Raw genomic sequence first — 16,160 nt, 5'->3', positions numbered from 1 at the left:
TTGACACGACCATTGAATGTGAAAGTGCATGTGTGTGTGTGTGTCTTTAACAAGCTTTGTGGTGGTAAGGAATATATATATGAGTGCTGCATTGCCAAGGCAGGATGCATACTTCCTGGTTTGGAGCTCTTTGAGAGTACGCTGAGGCATGTATCACAGATGTTCTCAGTTCATATCGTAGCACCATAGAAACGGCATCTAGCTGATGACATATTTTTTCTTCTAAAATGTGGATACTACATAGATGATTAGCGGATGTACACGGAGTGGCGTTATAATGCTCTTTCCCGAGCTCTTGTTCAACATTTCTCTCTTTCAACCCTCTGGGTTTCTGCTCGTTAGGGAATTGGCCGAACATTAAAAGTTTTCCCTTTAATTATGTTCTCTTGCTTTTTTCTCATTTTTTAAGGACTGGGGCAAGACAACGGGGATGGCAGAGAATAAGGACAGAAAGGATGTACTGTGCTACACTTGTGCGTTGCGGATGTCCATCATGCACCAGGTGCCCCCCCTTTACCGCCGTTGGAGTTAGGCCGCCGTCGGTGTGGGGACCCTGAAGGTGAGCTTCACGGCGACATTGTACCGTTTGTTGATGAGGATTACCATCCGCACTTTTCCATTGTCTACGAAACACCAACGAGTGCTTTGCGTTTTTTTGAATCATCAACGGAAATTGGAAGTGATGGCATTGGATGCCGACACTTGAATTGTCTCTGCTGTGCGTGCCTGGGGCTGTATCAATTTCTGGATTATGTGTACGCACCGGCGGTAGCTGCGGCTGTCCGTAGCAGCCCATACATTGATTCTGATCGTCTCTCAGTCAACGTCATTGTGCACCGGAGCATGTCGTTCCTGTGGCTGGCGGTGTCCACTGTGTTTTATGGCGTTGCAGGGCGTGAGTGTGAACGGCCCAATCGCTCTGCGGTGATACCGGAGGAACACAGTAGCTTTAAGGAGTTCTTTATGAGCGATCTACGTGCCCGCGTTCTACAGTACACAATGCACCCCCATTCCGAGTTAGCGGGTGGGAAGACCCCTTCTGGTTACCAGACGTATTTGCGGCAAATCAAACGCTGGGCGGATGAGGAGAATGAGGGGGAAGGGGCTCTGCAACCTCGGGCGGCTCAGGCATTCAACTACAGCCCTGGAAATGTGAATAAAGCTTAAGACGACTAAGGTGTATATGGCACACCTTTGTACATGTCACCCGAGAGCTGTCGTGGGAAGCCGTTTTTACCTGGAAACGATGTGTGGTCTGTGGGNCGGCAAATCAAACGCTGGGCGGATGAGGAGAATGAGGGGGAAGGGGCTCTGCAACCTCGGGCGGCTCAGGCATTCAACTACAGCCCTGAAAATGAAGGTGTGATCGTGGATGTGATGGCGGAACACCATCGGGTGAAAGAGCTGACGGATGGGAACGCGGTTCCGCCGCAGTATTGTAGTAATCGGTGCGATGGTGTATTGACTTACAGTGTTATTTATGATTATGTGGTGCCGTATTTGAGGAAAAACGGGTGCTGGTCTGCTGACAGGTGCGTAATATCAGGTGGGGTGGAGGTGTCTGGGGCGGAAGCATCGTTTTCGACCTGCTTTTCGCTATTTAACGACACCGCCTCTGTGTCGTGCGCTTTGCAGCACTGCAATATTATGCTAATTGGAAATTACCGCAAGATGAAGAGAGATCTTTCTCAGTCTCCGTGGTTTACGAATGGGCAACGCGTCGGCTCGTTTTCCTTGCAGGAGGTAATTATAAATCCGATTCTTAGCTTTTTCTTTCCTGAAGGTGTCACACCAATTCTTGGGAAGAGAGAGGCGAACGAGTTTGGTGGCCAGTGTGAAAAGCGATCCAGGTTGGAGAAGACGCATTCACAAAGGCAGTTTGTAAATGAGTCTAATGATAATCCGCACCGAATGGCGTCACAGCATGTTTTCGGATATGGACGATACAAATTTCACAGCGCTGGTCGTGAAGACGTGGACGTACGTATGCTTGGAAGTGGGAGACCGTTTGTGCTGGAGATTATCTCTCCCAGTCGTCAGCGAGTAACGCCAGAAGATTTGGCAGCGTTTGAAGAGACAGTAAACAAAAGTGAAGGAGGAGATGTAGAGATATCTCAATTGCGTCTCACTGACCTAGACATTACCGTGCGACTGGCACGACACTCGCAGAACAAGGTCAAGATGTACCGCTGTGTTGTGTGGTGTAGCAGGGCGATAACAGATCCTGGCCAGGACGATTGCTTTAAGGCGACTAATTCTGTGCGAGACCTCGTTATTGAACAACGCACACCCGTTAGGGTGCTGCATCGACGATCTCTGCAGGTTCGTCCTCGTACGATTCACTCAATACGATTGACTCCGTTGAACGCGCATTGGTTTGTGATGGACGTGGAGACACAAGCTGGCACGTACGTGAAAGAGTTTGTTCATGGTGACATGGGGAGGACGACACCGCATCTAGGCATGCTGATGAATGGAAGGACGGACATAATCCAGCTGGATGTGCTGGACATGGCAATGGAAGACCTTTAGTGGGTTCTGGGATGATTGTGTCCCGTGTGCATATGCACAAGATAAAAATATGCTAACGTGAACAGTTGCATAGTGCTAACCACATCCTTCGAAGGCTTTTTTTTACGGAGGCCGCTTTTGGCGTTTCGCCACAACTCCACCAGCTACACATTGCACCCCTTTTCTCTCCTTATGGTGCTTATAATTAATACAGAAGGGGGCAGAAGCACCAAACATTTAGACATATCTGGAAAACATGGGAGATAACTGGCACACGGGCTGAGTGATAGGCTCTTAGAGAGGTTGGTATGAGAGGCCGTTCAATGACCAAAGTTGTTCTCTCTGGCATTGATGCCCTTTCCCACCAAAGGAGGAGCGTCACCGGAACCTTCGATAGTTTGTGCCTCATGTTGAGAGTTTGGGGTGAAAGATACGTGTTCCAGTGCATGCTCATGTCGGCGAGCGCAAACCAATTCGTTTCATGCTCAGTGTGGTTTCTTGACGATAAGTGATATGTGTGTCAGCATAGCCTTTCAAATTTCCGTACAGCATACGATTTTTTTTTTTTGCCTAAGAAGGCGAGTTACATAGGAGGTAAACTGAATGGTCGAAATAACAGAGCTGTGTATAACAAAGATGCGTAGAACGATGTACACGCCTTTTCGGTAACTTTTTTTTCTTGAGGAGTGGGCTGGAGGGCTAAAAAGGTTGTCCGATTAGTCAGGAAAAGTGCAAGCAAGCAATATATGCACCATTTACCCTTGCGTCTGTTCCTATTGGTGGCCCTTTCGGTGCTTGCGTTGGCGCGTGGAGTAAAGTGCAATGATGATGTGTCCGAAGAGTATACCTTCACGGGCCTCCGAGGAGAGGTAATATCACTCATATTCCCCCTTGGAGATTCCGTGTATGTGTTGTTTCCGAAACTTCCAGCAAACGGCGCGCTTCATGTTGGAAAGGAGAAGGTTGAGTTAAACGAGCAATACCGTGTTGCATCGCTAATAACATACCGTTCGGCTCCGTCATTCCCACCGGATGGAGAGGAAGACGCGGAGGAGGTCTTTCCCATTCGCTTGTTTTCACAGGAGAATTCTATTGGGAAGACGCAAACCCTGCGCATAGTCGTAGAGAACAAAAAGCTTGTCACACCTGGTGCGCGGCTAACCATGATTGATCCCAACACGACCCAAATACTCGAGCTTCCTGTCCAAGAGCGGCGTAGAGGTCCTCAATGGATTCAGGATGCACCGAAGTTAGATGTGAGGGCGGAGGTGAGGTGGATGACCATCACCAATCTACCACATCCTAGCGTGTGCATGGTGAAACCTTACGGCAGCGATGTTGCTATTACCCAGGTGCCAACTGTTATCAAGGACACTGAACAAAAATGGCGCGTGGTGTTGCAGCCATTGAGACTTGGAGTTGATGAGAACTGCACATTTTCCTACAGTGCAACGCATAAAAACGGTGTGAATTCTATTCCCGGCCAAGTTGTCTTATGCCGCATCAAACCACGGCTTCCTGTTGCGTACAACAGGAATATAAGCACCTTGATTAACGCAAGGGGTGAGGCTCCGGCAAGTGACATCTCGGTTGGAGGGTATTCTCTTAACCCATCATCGAAAACTATAAATGTTACGATACTTTCTCTCCCCCATTACGGGAAAATATTTCGTATATCTGGCAATAAAAATGTTGCACCTTTGGACGATTCTTCATGTCTTCGACGTGAAGAACTTCCCATTGTATTTCAGATCAACACCAACCCGGCAATTGTGTACCTCAATTACAAGGTCGATGCTGTGCCGCTACTTCCTCTTTTTATGGCGAGTGATCGACGTGTGGTTGACAACTTTACTTTTACTGTGCAAGACAAGTACAACACATCTGAAGTGGGGGTTCAGAATATTACGCTACTGCTTTCAGCCTCCCCTATATGTGCAGATACTGTTGTTTCGCCTGTTTTTTACGACCGCCCCCTGCGCAACGTCATGCTAAATTACACCTTGCCGACAGGAGCAGAGGTAGCGTCTCTGGTGCTGCTTGGAACTCCAAAGAATCCAATCGGAGACCTTTGGTTCAAACGCAACTCCGAGGACGCGGTATCAGCAATTACGCGGTTGGTGCCTGGAGACTACTTTAGCGATACTCGACGCGCGTTAAAGTACGCTGTTCGATCTGGAAACGAAAAATTGGAGCAAAATGAAACGTACACGTTTCAGGTTCGTGTTGCCGGTCGTTCCTGCTTTGGTTCGATCACTTTTGTTATCACACCACACAATACAGAGGCGGAGAATTCGAGTTTACCCGCCATTCATCGCGATGTGGTCCGTATTGATAGCTATACAATGCTTTCTATAAAATGGACCGCCACCAAAATGAATGATATCCCACCCCGCGCCATTGAGATACTGAAGGTGTCAAGCTTTGGGGATACCTACACGGTTTTTTCCTATGCAACTATTGATGCAAACATTGTGGTGGGGAGCACGCTTGGAGTAGGGGGATCGTTTTGTTTTTTGCATGATTGCAGTCGCATTACAAATAAGATAGTTATACCTGGCCAGGTGATTCACCTTTCAGAGTTGTGGAACGGCAATCATTCAGCCAGTGCAGGGAACACAGCGCAGTTTTTTCTAATCTACAAGGCACCTGCCAAGTTCCCGAACAGTTCCTTTGATGTAATGGAGTACAATTTCGTTGATGAGGATGGTGTGAGGTCATCTATCCAACGGTTACAGTTGTACTTCCGTAAGGCTTATCTGCAAGAACGGAGCCTGACGTATACTGTCGAATGTGAAGGACGCGCTTCGTCCCCTCATTATGGTCGTCAGATGAGAAAAGTGACATTCCCGGATGTGTCAGAAGAAGAAGTGATTATGATTGATAAAATTGAGCTTGCCAGCCGGCACTCACCAACCCAGACCCTATTTTTCTACCGCTGCGAAAGGGAAGGAGACAAAATGGTGAGCGGTGAGCTAATGCAGCTTGAAGCACATGGAGGATTTATGGGTTATTGGCTTCAAAAAGAAAACACCGTTTTTGTTTGGACTGCTGCCAGGAATCCGACACTATTCTTACGTGTGCGTATGTTTCGAAGGTCCCTGGGTGGTGCAGTTTTGTACAATATGTCAAGGCGTTACTTTGCTACTGTTCGTCGCAGTAATCAGTCGCCTGTGTCTTGGTTAAGGGAGCAAACCACCGGAGGGGGCAACGTTGTCACGACTACAAAAAAACAGACAGTGATTAACGTAACCGTTAGTGACAAGTATAGGGAAGGCTTTGCATTTAGGGTTCATGAGTCACCGAAATGGGGGAGACTACAATTTCTTGACTGCCGTTTTGCGCGACCGCTTCCCATAGTTGTTCATCGCGGATCGGTGCAGTATGTCCCGTTCACAGCCCTGGACGCTGAGGGTACGGCGACTTTGTCATTCCTCTACCTCAGCGAGGGAAGCGCAGACTGGGTGTATCCCCTCCAGGATAACTTCACACTGCTGATCGATGATGGTGGTGTTGTGTTCTCGGAACCCATTGTTGTGAAAATTGTCGCAGATATGGATAAACAGCTGTGGTTCTCACGGTCTGTTCCTCCAGGCTATGTGCGCACCGCCGCCGTGTCGGTTTTTCTCTTATCTATCTGGTGCACTCTTCTTTTCGCCGCCTTGATGCTGTGGAGAAAAACACGCCGCGCACGCTATATGTTCGTCCCAATGACAGTGACTTCACAGTAAAAACCAAAAGAAAAATAGCGGACCTTGGGTACCGATAAAGGCGTTTGTTTCCATTTCCTTGCGCGCGTTCTTTCTTTTTTCCGCGTTACAAGACTCGTTTGTAGTGAAAGGAATTGACTCTAACGAATTCGCGTTGTCGGCTGAGGCTTTCGCCTTGATTTCGTATTAACTTGAGCTTCAAATCATTATGCGCAATTTGAAATGAAAACGAGGCTTCTTGGTGACGCGTCATGTGCCCTTCTGTCAGGTGGCAGTGGCGGGTGAAGAGCAGTAGGATGTGGGAATTGCCGCGGTTCCCGGAGTGGTCTGTGGCGAGGGTCGAAGCTAGGCATCTATAAGGGATATATGTGCATTGTTACGGCTTGTTTTTGAGTGATTTTTCCCCCCTTCAACCTCTCGCGCTCATTTCTTTTTCTTTGCACACTTTGTGTTGGGGATGAAGAAGAACACTTTGTGCCAAAAAATATCCTCACATATGTGATGGCTTTTGTTCGGTTTTGTCTCATCTCTCTCTCTCGCACACACACTCACAAACGCCTACGTAAAACCGACAAGAATACTGGGGCTTGCATTTACAATATGCAACGACTTTTCTCCTCACGCCTGGGTAGCAAATACACAAAAAAGAGGACCAACAACGAATAACTTCAAGCCCAAAGGATGAAGAGGAACAATGCCACAAACCAAAGCATTTGGAGCGTTTGGGGCCTTCATCACCACTCTTTTCATGGGCTTCGCGATTGTGGCTGGAGCACGTGCGCTTAGCCTCATTCCCCAGCTATATGTTGGACTGCTACAAGTACGTCGCTGGGGATGAGGGCACCGATCCGAAAAACGAGAAATTCTGGGAAACTGTGCTTACGTTTTACACGGTTGTTACCATGGTGACTCAGACTATTTTTGAACCGGTGAACCTCACGACCTTTTGCTGCCGATTGTCGCTTCGATTTCGCTTGCTGGCGTCTGGCGTGCTGATGCTTCTGGAGTTGCTCGTTATATTGCTGCTGCCCACATCGTCTGGGGTATCCGAGGAAGGCGCCATGGCTGCGGTGCTGCTGATGGCGTTTGTGGGTGGTATTGGACGAGCATTTTATGAAAACACTGGGTACGCACTGTTTGGACCTTGCCCGCCGATCATGGTGTCAGGATTTGTTATTGGTGCAGCGATTTGCGGCGCTCTCACGTCCCTTCTGCAGATCATAATCAAGGCCTCCATGACGGATGATTTCGAATCGGTGAAAATTCAGTCATACATTTATTTCAGTGTTGCCCTTGGAATTATTGCCGTGACAATGATCCTGATATGGATTCTTTCGAAGCTTCCTTTTGCTCAGAAGTACGTGGCTGAGTTCCGCTCAAGGAATGGCTTTTTTACCTCGATCTACCAGAAGCGTCGTCCAACTGTGTCGACAGATTCTGTCAGTGCCGAAGATCCGTGCGGTGAGATCGCGAAAATGGAGAGTGACGAACCTGTCGAAAACTCACAGGTGGTTGAGCCTGTAGAGCTCACAACAGCAGAATTGCTCCAGTCAGCAAAACTGTGGCCAATCATCAAGAAGATTTACCCTATGCAGTTCTCATGTTTCTTTACGTACTTTTGTACGTTTCTTCTCTTCCCTGGTGTGATGCTGGCAGTGGACCCTGATGATGATTGGTATGGAACCATTGTCATGGCGGTATTCAATGCTGCCGACCTCATGGGACGATTGATTTGCTTGATCAAGTGCTTGTGGCCGCCGCGCAAATGGGTTGTTATTGGTACAATCTCGCGTATTCTTCTGTTTCCGCTTTTGCTGCTCTGTGCGACGGGCCATATACCCTCGTATGGAGCTGCCTACGTGATAACAGCGGCGACGGGAATTACCAACGGCTATTTCGCCACAATTTCTATCACGTATGCACCGGAAACCGAGGGCCTTGCCAATGAAGGAGAGAGGGCTATTGCTAGCCAAGCCACCGGAGTTTGCCTCCTGTTTGGTGTTTCTACGGGGTCGCTGTTACAGTTGGCGATCGCCCTCAAACTGTAGGTACTTTGAATAAGGCGAAGACATATTTATACCTCACCCACCTAACGTCGATTTTTTTTTGTTTGTATTTTTTTCTTCGATGTTTTCTGTCAAACTGCTGCTGTTTTGTAAAAGTATAATATGAATGGTAAAAAGTGATGGACTCACGAAAAAGGATGAAAACGCATTGTGATCGGAACCGGGGACAACATTATTCAGGAGAGCTAGATTTGAAATTTACTGCTTTCGTTTAAAATGTCTTACGAGAGAAAGAAAGAAGAACAGCGTTGCAATGACAACAAAACGGATTTTCAACAAAACAAAGGTTTTACTTGCGGTTCCTTTTTTTAATGGTAGAAATTTAAAACTGCAAGGGGAAAATATGGTGCTTGTAGCAGTGTTATTTTCTCTTTTTTTTGTTTTGAGGGCGGGGAGCAGATGCAAAGCTGCCCCGCGACGGAAAGTCTCTTGAAGCGACCGGGACTATAAACAATAACAATGAGCAACAAAAAGATAAAAAATTCATTTTGTACCCTTTTTTGTCCAAGCTCAGGGGAAGCGGCATTGCTTTTACCCGTCTATTTGCACTGATGGTATGCCATGGCCGCTATTAGCTGAAGCGAGTGCTGTATGAGTAAGAGGCGAGAACAAAAGCCTTCTGCACCCCCTCCCACTTGGCGTCAAAAAAATCAGAAGCAATGCTTTGGACGTCAAACGCAAGACGCCTGAGCAAGTCAATATTAGTGGAAAAAAGCTATTTATGTTGTTGTCTGTCTTGTGACAGGCGGACAGTGACGTACATGAATGTAAATAAATATATGGGGATTTTTTTTCTCTATCTTTAATTTGTCAAATACTCCGTTGATCGTTTTCCCCCCACATACGATGGGTGTAGAAGAAGCGTATCGAGTATCACCTCCCGGTGCTTTATGTTTGTTGTCTAGTTTCAGAGAAAAGGAACAGACACCAAGACAAGTCCCGGGGCCTGTTTGAGTTATTGTGATTCCCCACCTTAATGTCTTCATATTGTTCATCTGAGAAGGCAAGAGGTGAACTTTCAGACACACTCTATCGTGGGTAATGTTTGTGTGGAGAATATATTTAAAACGGAGTATTACGATATTGAGAAATGAAGATTGTTATGAATCAGCGGAAATGGGGCTATTCCGTTGTACTTTTCTCACCCATCATTTGAGAGGAATAATGTTCTGGGAAAACGATCAAGGGGGAAAAAAGAAAATTAGAAGTCGGACGTATTTTTAGAAGCAAGGAATTTTTTGTTTATTTCTGGAGTTGACACCCAGACAAGCTAAGTCAAACATATTTCTTTCTGTTTATCCTTGTTTCTGTGCGTGCGTGTCTGTTCAAGACCTATGTTTATTGGGCGAGGCGAAAAACCTCTCTGCGCTTTGCATTATAGTCTCCTTTTCTCTGTGTTCTTTGCTTCAAGGTGAGGGTGCCCTTTTACAAGGTTTCCACCATTAATCGAGTACATAGGGGTGATCGCGGCTTCGTGTCGGCCCATTCTTCCTTGCGAAATGTGGCTCGTGCGCAGATGGAATCAAATGTTACTTGCTAGGATTAGTAACGACGTTGAATGTGCCCGCCCTTTGCTCTTTCGAGCCTCGCGGCAGCGTGGCTATAATGACTATACAGAAGTGAATGAAAAGGCCGACTGTATCCTTCAAGGCATCGGATAAATGCCATCGTTGACTGGGGAAGCGTCTTGAGACGCAATGTGACAGTGCTGAATTTTTTACTTTTTTTTATCGGGGTAATGGGAGAGAGGAGGAAGGGCAATATATATTCATATATTATATATGGTGTGGGCTTGTGTGCCTGTTCTGGTGAGGGTTTCGTATGCTTCGTTTTTCCTCGTGTTGTGGAATAATAGTGAAGTCATAGCTGGAACTCCAGCTCCCATAGCAACTCTAAAAATGCCGAGTTCGAAATTTCCCAAGTACACGTGGGAAGAAATTCGGAAACACAACAAAGACACAGATTGCTGGGTGGTGCTGTACGATCGTGTTTTGGACGTTACAAAGTTTTTAAACGAGCATCCTGGTGGACTTGATCCAATAAATGATCTTGGTGGCTACGACGTCACCAATTCGTTTGAGACTATCGGACACTCCTCAGCCGCGCTGGCCCGCTCAAAAGAATTCATTGTGGGTGACTTGGACAAGGACTCAATCCCACCACAAGTTGTTCGGAAGGAGGTGAAGAATAAAGTTCCACTGACACAGTACCAGGCAGGTGGAGAAATGATTTCACTACAATACATACTGGGAGGTGTCATTGCGCTTTTGCTTCTTCTTTACTACCTGATGGCGGCTTAAAGGGGTTGTATGAGAGCTGTGGAAGGAGGAAATCATAGCATCGTCCAGGTATCAAAACCATCATGGATAGAACAATGAACAAAGGAGCATACACACACACAAAAAAAAAAGAAAACAAACAATGCGTAGGTAAAAGGGACAAAATAACTCCCAGGGGAAAGGGAGGAGGCGTTTGTTTTCTATCTCATTGGCCGTTGTCATAAAAAAAATAGGTTGCTGCTTCTCTCACATCTTGCAACAAGCACCATGGCCTTGCCTCGAATTTGATCAGAAATGTCCATTTCATGCTCTTTGCAGTAATGACCTCACTGAGACGCTCCTAAGTAGCACGAATACGCATGCATGTGCACCTATTCTAGACAAGGGGAAGTGAAAACTGTCCTTTTACCTTTTACGGCCGCAAGCGCGCTTCTTTTGGGAGTGAGGGTTTGCCCTTAATTTGTTATTATTATTGTTATTGTCTGTAGGTCGTCTGTTCGGCTTTTGCCTCCTCCAATGAACATTAGACACCTGCGAAAAGAAATGAGACGCCGTTGTGGATATGGAAGGTGACAGTTGTCGATTACTGGTGGTGGAAGAAGGGATGTATGCTATGTCGTGAATGCATTTGCTTGTATTCTTCTTGTGTCGGTTTTACTCTGTTTGCGGCTAGCACGGGTGTTGCCCCTTTCTTCTTGCCGTGGAATGCGAATGCGGTATTGTGTTGCATAGTTGCGTTACTCATTGACTGAGGAAAGAAATGAAGATTGGAAAGGGTGCTGTATTTCATCAATGCCATGACATCAACAGGCGGGGAAGACCTTTTGCAAAGGCTTTATGCGAGCGAATACTGCCACGTATAGGAAGGAAGGGCGATCAATGTTGCTGAAGGCTAAAAACACGGGATAAATACTTACACCGATGCATCTACACGTCATACATCCCTCATGTGACTTTCCTGCACTTCTGCAGGAAATGAAATACATCGCCAGCGGAAGAATAGGAAACCAGTAATGAAGCCTGACTCCAACAGGAAATGGGCAGAAAGTGGGCAACAGAAAAATGATGTGGTTGCGCATGCCGCTGGCCTACGCCACAACATCTGCTGATTATTGCATAAGGGGAGTCTCAACAAGGATGATATAATACTGATATCGCTCCGATAATGATGGGAGGAGGACCAACCATGCGCGCGCTTTGGAGAAAGAAAAAGGCTTGAACGAAGGCTCTCGTTCCTGCACTTCTTCACAGCTTGCTTGATGAGATCTGTGTCCTGGTGAACCGTCTCGTTCTGATGGTGCCATCGCCCAGTCATTGGTATTGTGCATGGGGCACGTGTCATGATTGCGGAACAAAGGAAAAAAGTGCCGCTGTAAAAGGTGTGGAAGAAAGTTTTTTATCGTGGTCGAAAATCGCCTGCATGCTCGGAAAACAAGAGTGGAGAACCGCTTGCCATGTGCTTGTGCCATGGACCGTTGTACCTCTTCTGGGCCGCTTGCGTGTCGGCGGCGTCAAATAGAGGCGTCATCCTGGGCGTCATGGGTACTGCTTTTCTCAGAGATTCACGGCCCCGTTTATGCTGTAACAGGAGTACATTTACCGTAGAAGTTGAGAATGAATTTGAAGTGTCCCTCTCACTCTCTGTATGTGTATGTGCGTGTGTGGTAATTTCATGTCCCTATTGAAAAGACCTCGGCGAGTACTGGACGCAATACAGCGATACTTCAGGGTGTTAATTCGTACGCTTTGGTAGTGTCCAAACTGGTATTATTGTCAAGAGCGATACACTCTATGCTGAATCAGCTTTCAAGGGTGTGTATTTTGGTCGAACTGTGCTCCCATCACCAAAATCCTTTTGCTACTCCTGCTGATAATTTCCGGATTCATGAATGGAGAGGTGAAGGAGGAGGGATGTTGGTGGGTTTATTAGAGAGAGGCGTTGAAATTGGGACGGCGGTTCCAACGTTGTATGGACGAATAAAATGCTCTCATGCTTTGGGGGATTTTCGGGGTTGGGAAGTGACCGTTTGTGTGGTCGTTTCTTAAACCCGTGTTTTCCTATTCCCATTGCCCAACACGAGGATTGGCGTGAGCGGGGAGAGAGAGGAAGGGAGGGTGCACGCTGACAGGAACACGGCGTGCCAGCGGGGGGATAACATGACTGCGCTGGAGGAAAACCTGCGCGGCGGCGCTTTTTCTGTCGCCAGAAAGTGGAAACACCGGCAAAGGAAGGAAAGCAAAAAAAAAACAATCACGTATTCAATGATATAAAGATCGCATTTTTGGGATTGTCGGTGATAAACCCAAAAACAAAGAGAATGACTCCTCAAACTCAGGTGTTTGAGGAGTAAAAATGGGGATAGTGACCCTGACCCGTGTCCTTTTTTGTTCTCCTTTTCTAAAAGATAAAAGGAAGGGGGATGCACTTCACCTTCGCTTTCTGTATGTTCTCTTAAGCGGTGACCCCTGCAACCGTCTGCGGTAAGGGGCAGCGAGGTTCAATTTCACATGCACAGAAGCGTATATGCATATATGAGGGATGAAGGAGGGAGACACACCCACATTCACTTGCCACTGACATGTTTCTCTTAAACTTTAACGTTGTCTCATTCTTCTTAAAAGGAGAATAAGGAAAGGATCAGGCCTGCCGGATGAGGGCGGATAGGGACGACGTGGCTCCCGTGGCGCCCGCTGAAAGGAGTGATTTGGTCGTGTGCTCCCTACACCACAGCCGTCGCTTGGCAAAGTTTTGTCTTCGTAAACCAGTGTACAATGCTGACCGTGTTATGGTGGGCTACACTTACCAGTGCAGGGAAGGAATGCAGTGTACAAGCTCAGTGCCTAGGAGCTCTGCCTTCAGTCAGCGTCAGAATAGTTTAGCTGTTGAGGGTCGGAGTGACTCTTCCCTACAAGTGGAGATGACGACAGGGGCACCAACGAACACAAGAACAACAGCGGCAGACACTGCTACAACACCCGATGGAGATGCTCTTCAACAGCAGCAGCAGCCGAGGACTACGGCTGCGCGAGGCCCCAATCGGTACTACGATCTCACCAGTCAACGCGGCACAGGTGCAGCAGGGACGAAGAAGGTGTGCTGGAACTGCGGTATGGAGGGACACGAAAAACCAGAATGCCCCAATGCACTATGTAAAGTATGCCACACCACACGCAGCCATCATCATCTCTGCCAGGAGCCGCGTTCTTCGCCCTTTGTGATCTTGTCCCCAGCTCTTCCTTTATCGGAAGATATGACGTCTGTGCAGTGCGTTTCGTGCCTTTCAATGGGCCATTTTGACTGCTCTACTGTGACAGGATCACTAACCACTTCTTGTTGCTTCTGCGGAGAGATGGGGCACAACGCGTATGACTGCCGCAGACGAAAAGACCATGCGCCGGACCCTTGGGTAAACCGAATGCTGCATTCTGAGCGTGGTCCTACCTACGGGAGACACTACAATACTCATGCCGGAGTGCCTTCATACCCCGCAGCTGGAAGTGTTTCTATCGGTTATGATCAACCCTGTGCAAGGAGAGGAAATAGCGACGTGACACGTGGTGACTATCGTCACACCCGCACAAGGGAGAATGATGGCTACGGAGTGGGCAGCAGTCCCAGTGGGTACTACGCGACGAACTCCCGCAGTTACACTGATAGGGAGCCATACCAAACGTATAACAGAAACAAGCATGATAATACATACAACGCGGAGGCGGATCGTTACTTGAGGCGCAGAGATAAGCGTCCTCGTCGGGATGGTGAAGAAATGCCATATCACCAATACAGAGGGTATTCTAATCAATACCGCAACGGTCACGCCTGGGAGGCGGAGGGAAACCGCAGGGGTGGTGAGAGACAGCGGATGCCACAATTACGTCACCAGCAGGAGCAGCAGCACCAGCAGCAGCAGCAGCGCCCACCGCAAGAACGTCGCAGAACTCCGCGGAGGAGGGATAGTGATGACGACTACGACAACGTGTTTTAAGGATGAGAGTGTGTGTATGGGTGCGTGTGCTCTGCTTTCACCATTTGGTAAGGGAAGAAGAGGCCTCTAACCGGGGATAAGAATGTGAGGTGTGGTGGTGATGGCTGTGGCTGTACGTACAGAGAGAGTTCAGGCCGTCATTGCCGTTTCTTCTGACTCTTGTGGTGCCAGTAACGCATTGCTCTTCTTTTTTTTTTTGCAGTTTTTCTCGCTATTCATACGCAAATAGTGTAGGATGAGCCAAACGAAAAGCAGCTTTGCTGGGGAGCTGTTGGAGAAGTTTTTTTGTGACGCATACCTCTTCGACCACGCTAACGCGTTGTTCCGGGAGAAGGTATCGCCCAAAGACACCTCTGCACTTACAACACCCCCCATCATCACCTGCGCTAGTTTTCTACGCTTTACAAACAACACTGTTGATCAGGAGAATATTACCTTCCTCTGCGAGGCAGCCGCATCGAGCCCTCTTGTAGAAGCTGTGAAGGACGAGGGGGGCGCGTGGTGCCTGCGGCGCCGTCGCTTCCTTGATCCAAAAAACGATCCCGCTTTACGAAGCGTTGTCGTGTGGCCCATACACCGCGCTTCTACACCCGAAGAAGTGGCGAACTTCTTCCAGTCTTACGGAAAGGTAGAGTGTGCCAGGGTTATGCTGCGCCCGCAGGGTGATGCACAAACGTATGCCTCATTTGTGGTGTGCTTTGCCACTGTGAAAGAGGCTGAGGCGTGTGCGAAGGCCCGCGTTTCTTTTGGCAAAGCCCCTTCGGTGTTGGCGCAGCATTTTCTTCCCTCGCGCGTGCACGTGACACTTTTTAACGATCACATTACCAAGGCGGAGCAGCGAAACCGCTCCAAAGAGGAGACGCAACTGCAGCACAATGTCGTGAAGGCGCAGAAGGCGTTAGCAGAGCTGCAGGACAAGGGTGTAAAGCGGTTTCTGCGTAATGGCGTGACGCTGAAAGCTGAGGGCGTTCCTCCTGGGGTGACGTGGCAGACGCTAAAGATGAAACTAGGGAATCTCAGCATCACGAACCCCGCACTGCGGAAGGGAATCACACTCCTGAAGGTGGAGGAGCCGGACGTGGCGTCGCCGTCTGTGCCGCGACGTGCGTTCGTTATTTGCCGCGATGAGGCCACGGCTCGTGAGTTGCGCGCGTCCTTTAACTTGGCTGACGGTGACTTTGGAAGGGAGCTTCGGGCGGTGTGCCCGACACTGCTCCCGCTGACGGATACAGAGGAACAGTACGCAAGGCAGCACTTCCCGGAGTGGTGCGAGCGTCGTGTAGAGGCAAAGCAGGCCGATAATCGAAAGCGTATGCGCCAAAACTGATTAAAGCGAAACTGATGTGCGTGTGTGTCTTGTATATACGGTGTAAAGGGAAGTGAAAAAAAAACCGAAATGAGGAAGAAAATACAAAGAGTACAGGCCCCAGTCTGTTTTCCTTCGTAAAACACCCAGATACATACCCACAAAGAAAACGGTTTTTTTTTTCTCTCTCTCTCCCCCTCTGTGAGCATGTGTGTGGACCCAGTGGGGGTTCGTGATGCTGTTGTTGCTGGTTCTCTCTCTGATCTTCTCTTTTGACGAAAATGCTAACTTGCCTTTCTTTC

At 48.1% G+C, this 16,160-nt stretch overlaps 8 protein-coding genes across 8 annotated transcripts; 7 read left to right on the top strand and 1 right to left on the bottom strand.

Annotated features, from left to right (window-relative positions):
- Positions 1–397: 397 nt before the first annotated feature.
- Positions 398–796, bottom strand: DQ04_02861080 (hypothetical protein; the record flags this gene model as incomplete). Its single annotated transcript, XM_009312294.1, has 1 exon — positions 398–796. The coding sequence occupies one exon, from the start codon at positions 794–796 to the stop codon at positions 398–400; it is 399 nt and encodes a 132-aa protein (XP_009310569.1).
- A 47-nt stretch (positions 797–843) lies between these two features.
- DQ04_02861070 (hypothetical protein) lies at positions 844–1,167 on the top strand (the record flags this gene model as incomplete). The annotated part of the gene is made up of 1 exon (XM_009312293.1): positions 844–1,167. The coding sequence occupies one exon, from the start codon at positions 844–846 to the stop codon at positions 1,165–1,167; it is 324 nt and encodes a 107-aa protein (XP_009310568.1).
- Positions 1,168–1,200: 33 nt separating this feature from the next.
- Positions 1,201–2,532, top strand: DQ04_02861060 (tRNA pseudouridine synthase 10; the record flags this gene model as incomplete). Its single annotated transcript, XM_009312292.1, has 1 exon — positions 1,201–2,532. One exon carries the CDS (start codon positions 1,201–1,203, stop codon positions 2,530–2,532), a length of 1,332 nt encoding a protein of 443 aa, XP_009310567.1.
- Positions 2,533–3,257: 725 nt separating this feature from the next.
- DQ04_02861050 (hypothetical protein) lies at positions 3,258–6,242 on the top strand (the record flags this gene model as incomplete). The annotated part of the gene is made up of 1 exon (XM_009312291.1): positions 3,258–6,242. One exon carries the CDS (start codon positions 3,258–3,260, stop codon positions 6,240–6,242), a length of 2,985 nt encoding a protein of 994 aa, XP_009310566.1.
- Positions 6,243–7,024: 782 nt separating this feature from the next.
- On the top strand, positions 7,025–8,269 carry DQ04_02861040 (nucleoside transporter-like; the record flags this gene model as incomplete). The annotated part of the gene is made up of 1 exon (XM_009312290.1): positions 7,025–8,269. The coding sequence occupies one exon, from the start codon at positions 7,025–7,027 to the stop codon at positions 8,267–8,269; it is 1,245 nt and encodes a 414-aa protein (XP_009310565.1).
- A 1,916-nt stretch (positions 8,270–10,185) lies between these two features.
- Positions 10,186–10,587, top strand: DQ04_02861030 (cytochrome b5; the record flags this gene model as incomplete). Its single annotated transcript, XM_009312289.1, has 1 exon — positions 10,186–10,587. The coding sequence occupies one exon, from the start codon at positions 10,186–10,188 to the stop codon at positions 10,585–10,587; it is 402 nt and encodes a 133-aa protein (XP_009310564.1).
- Positions 10,588–13,217: 2,630 nt separating this feature from the next.
- DQ04_02861020 (putative nucleic acid binding protein) lies at positions 13,218–14,552 on the top strand (the record flags this gene model as incomplete). The annotated part of the gene is made up of 1 exon (XM_009312288.1): positions 13,218–14,552. The coding sequence occupies one exon, from the start codon at positions 13,218–13,220 to the stop codon at positions 14,550–14,552; it is 1,335 nt and encodes a 444-aa protein (XP_009310563.1).
- A 235-nt stretch (positions 14,553–14,787) lies between these two features.
- DQ04_02861010 (hypothetical protein) lies at positions 14,788–15,879 on the top strand (the record flags this gene model as incomplete). The annotated part of the gene is made up of 1 exon (XM_009312287.1): positions 14,788–15,879. One exon carries the CDS (start codon positions 14,788–14,790, stop codon positions 15,877–15,879), a length of 1,092 nt encoding a protein of 363 aa, XP_009310562.1.
- Between the last annotated feature and the right edge of the window lie 281 nt (positions 15,880–16,160).

This window comes from Trypanosoma grayi (genome assembly GCF_000691245.1).
Source record: "Trypanosoma grayi strain ANR4 Tgr_286_V1, whole genome shotgun sequence".
NCBI classification, from domain to species: domain Eukaryota; phylum Euglenozoa; class Kinetoplastea; order Trypanosomatida; family Trypanosomatidae; genus Trypanosoma; species Trypanosoma grayi.
Note: the sequence above shows the minus strand (reverse complement) of the source record. Positions and strands in the feature narration are given on the sequence as shown.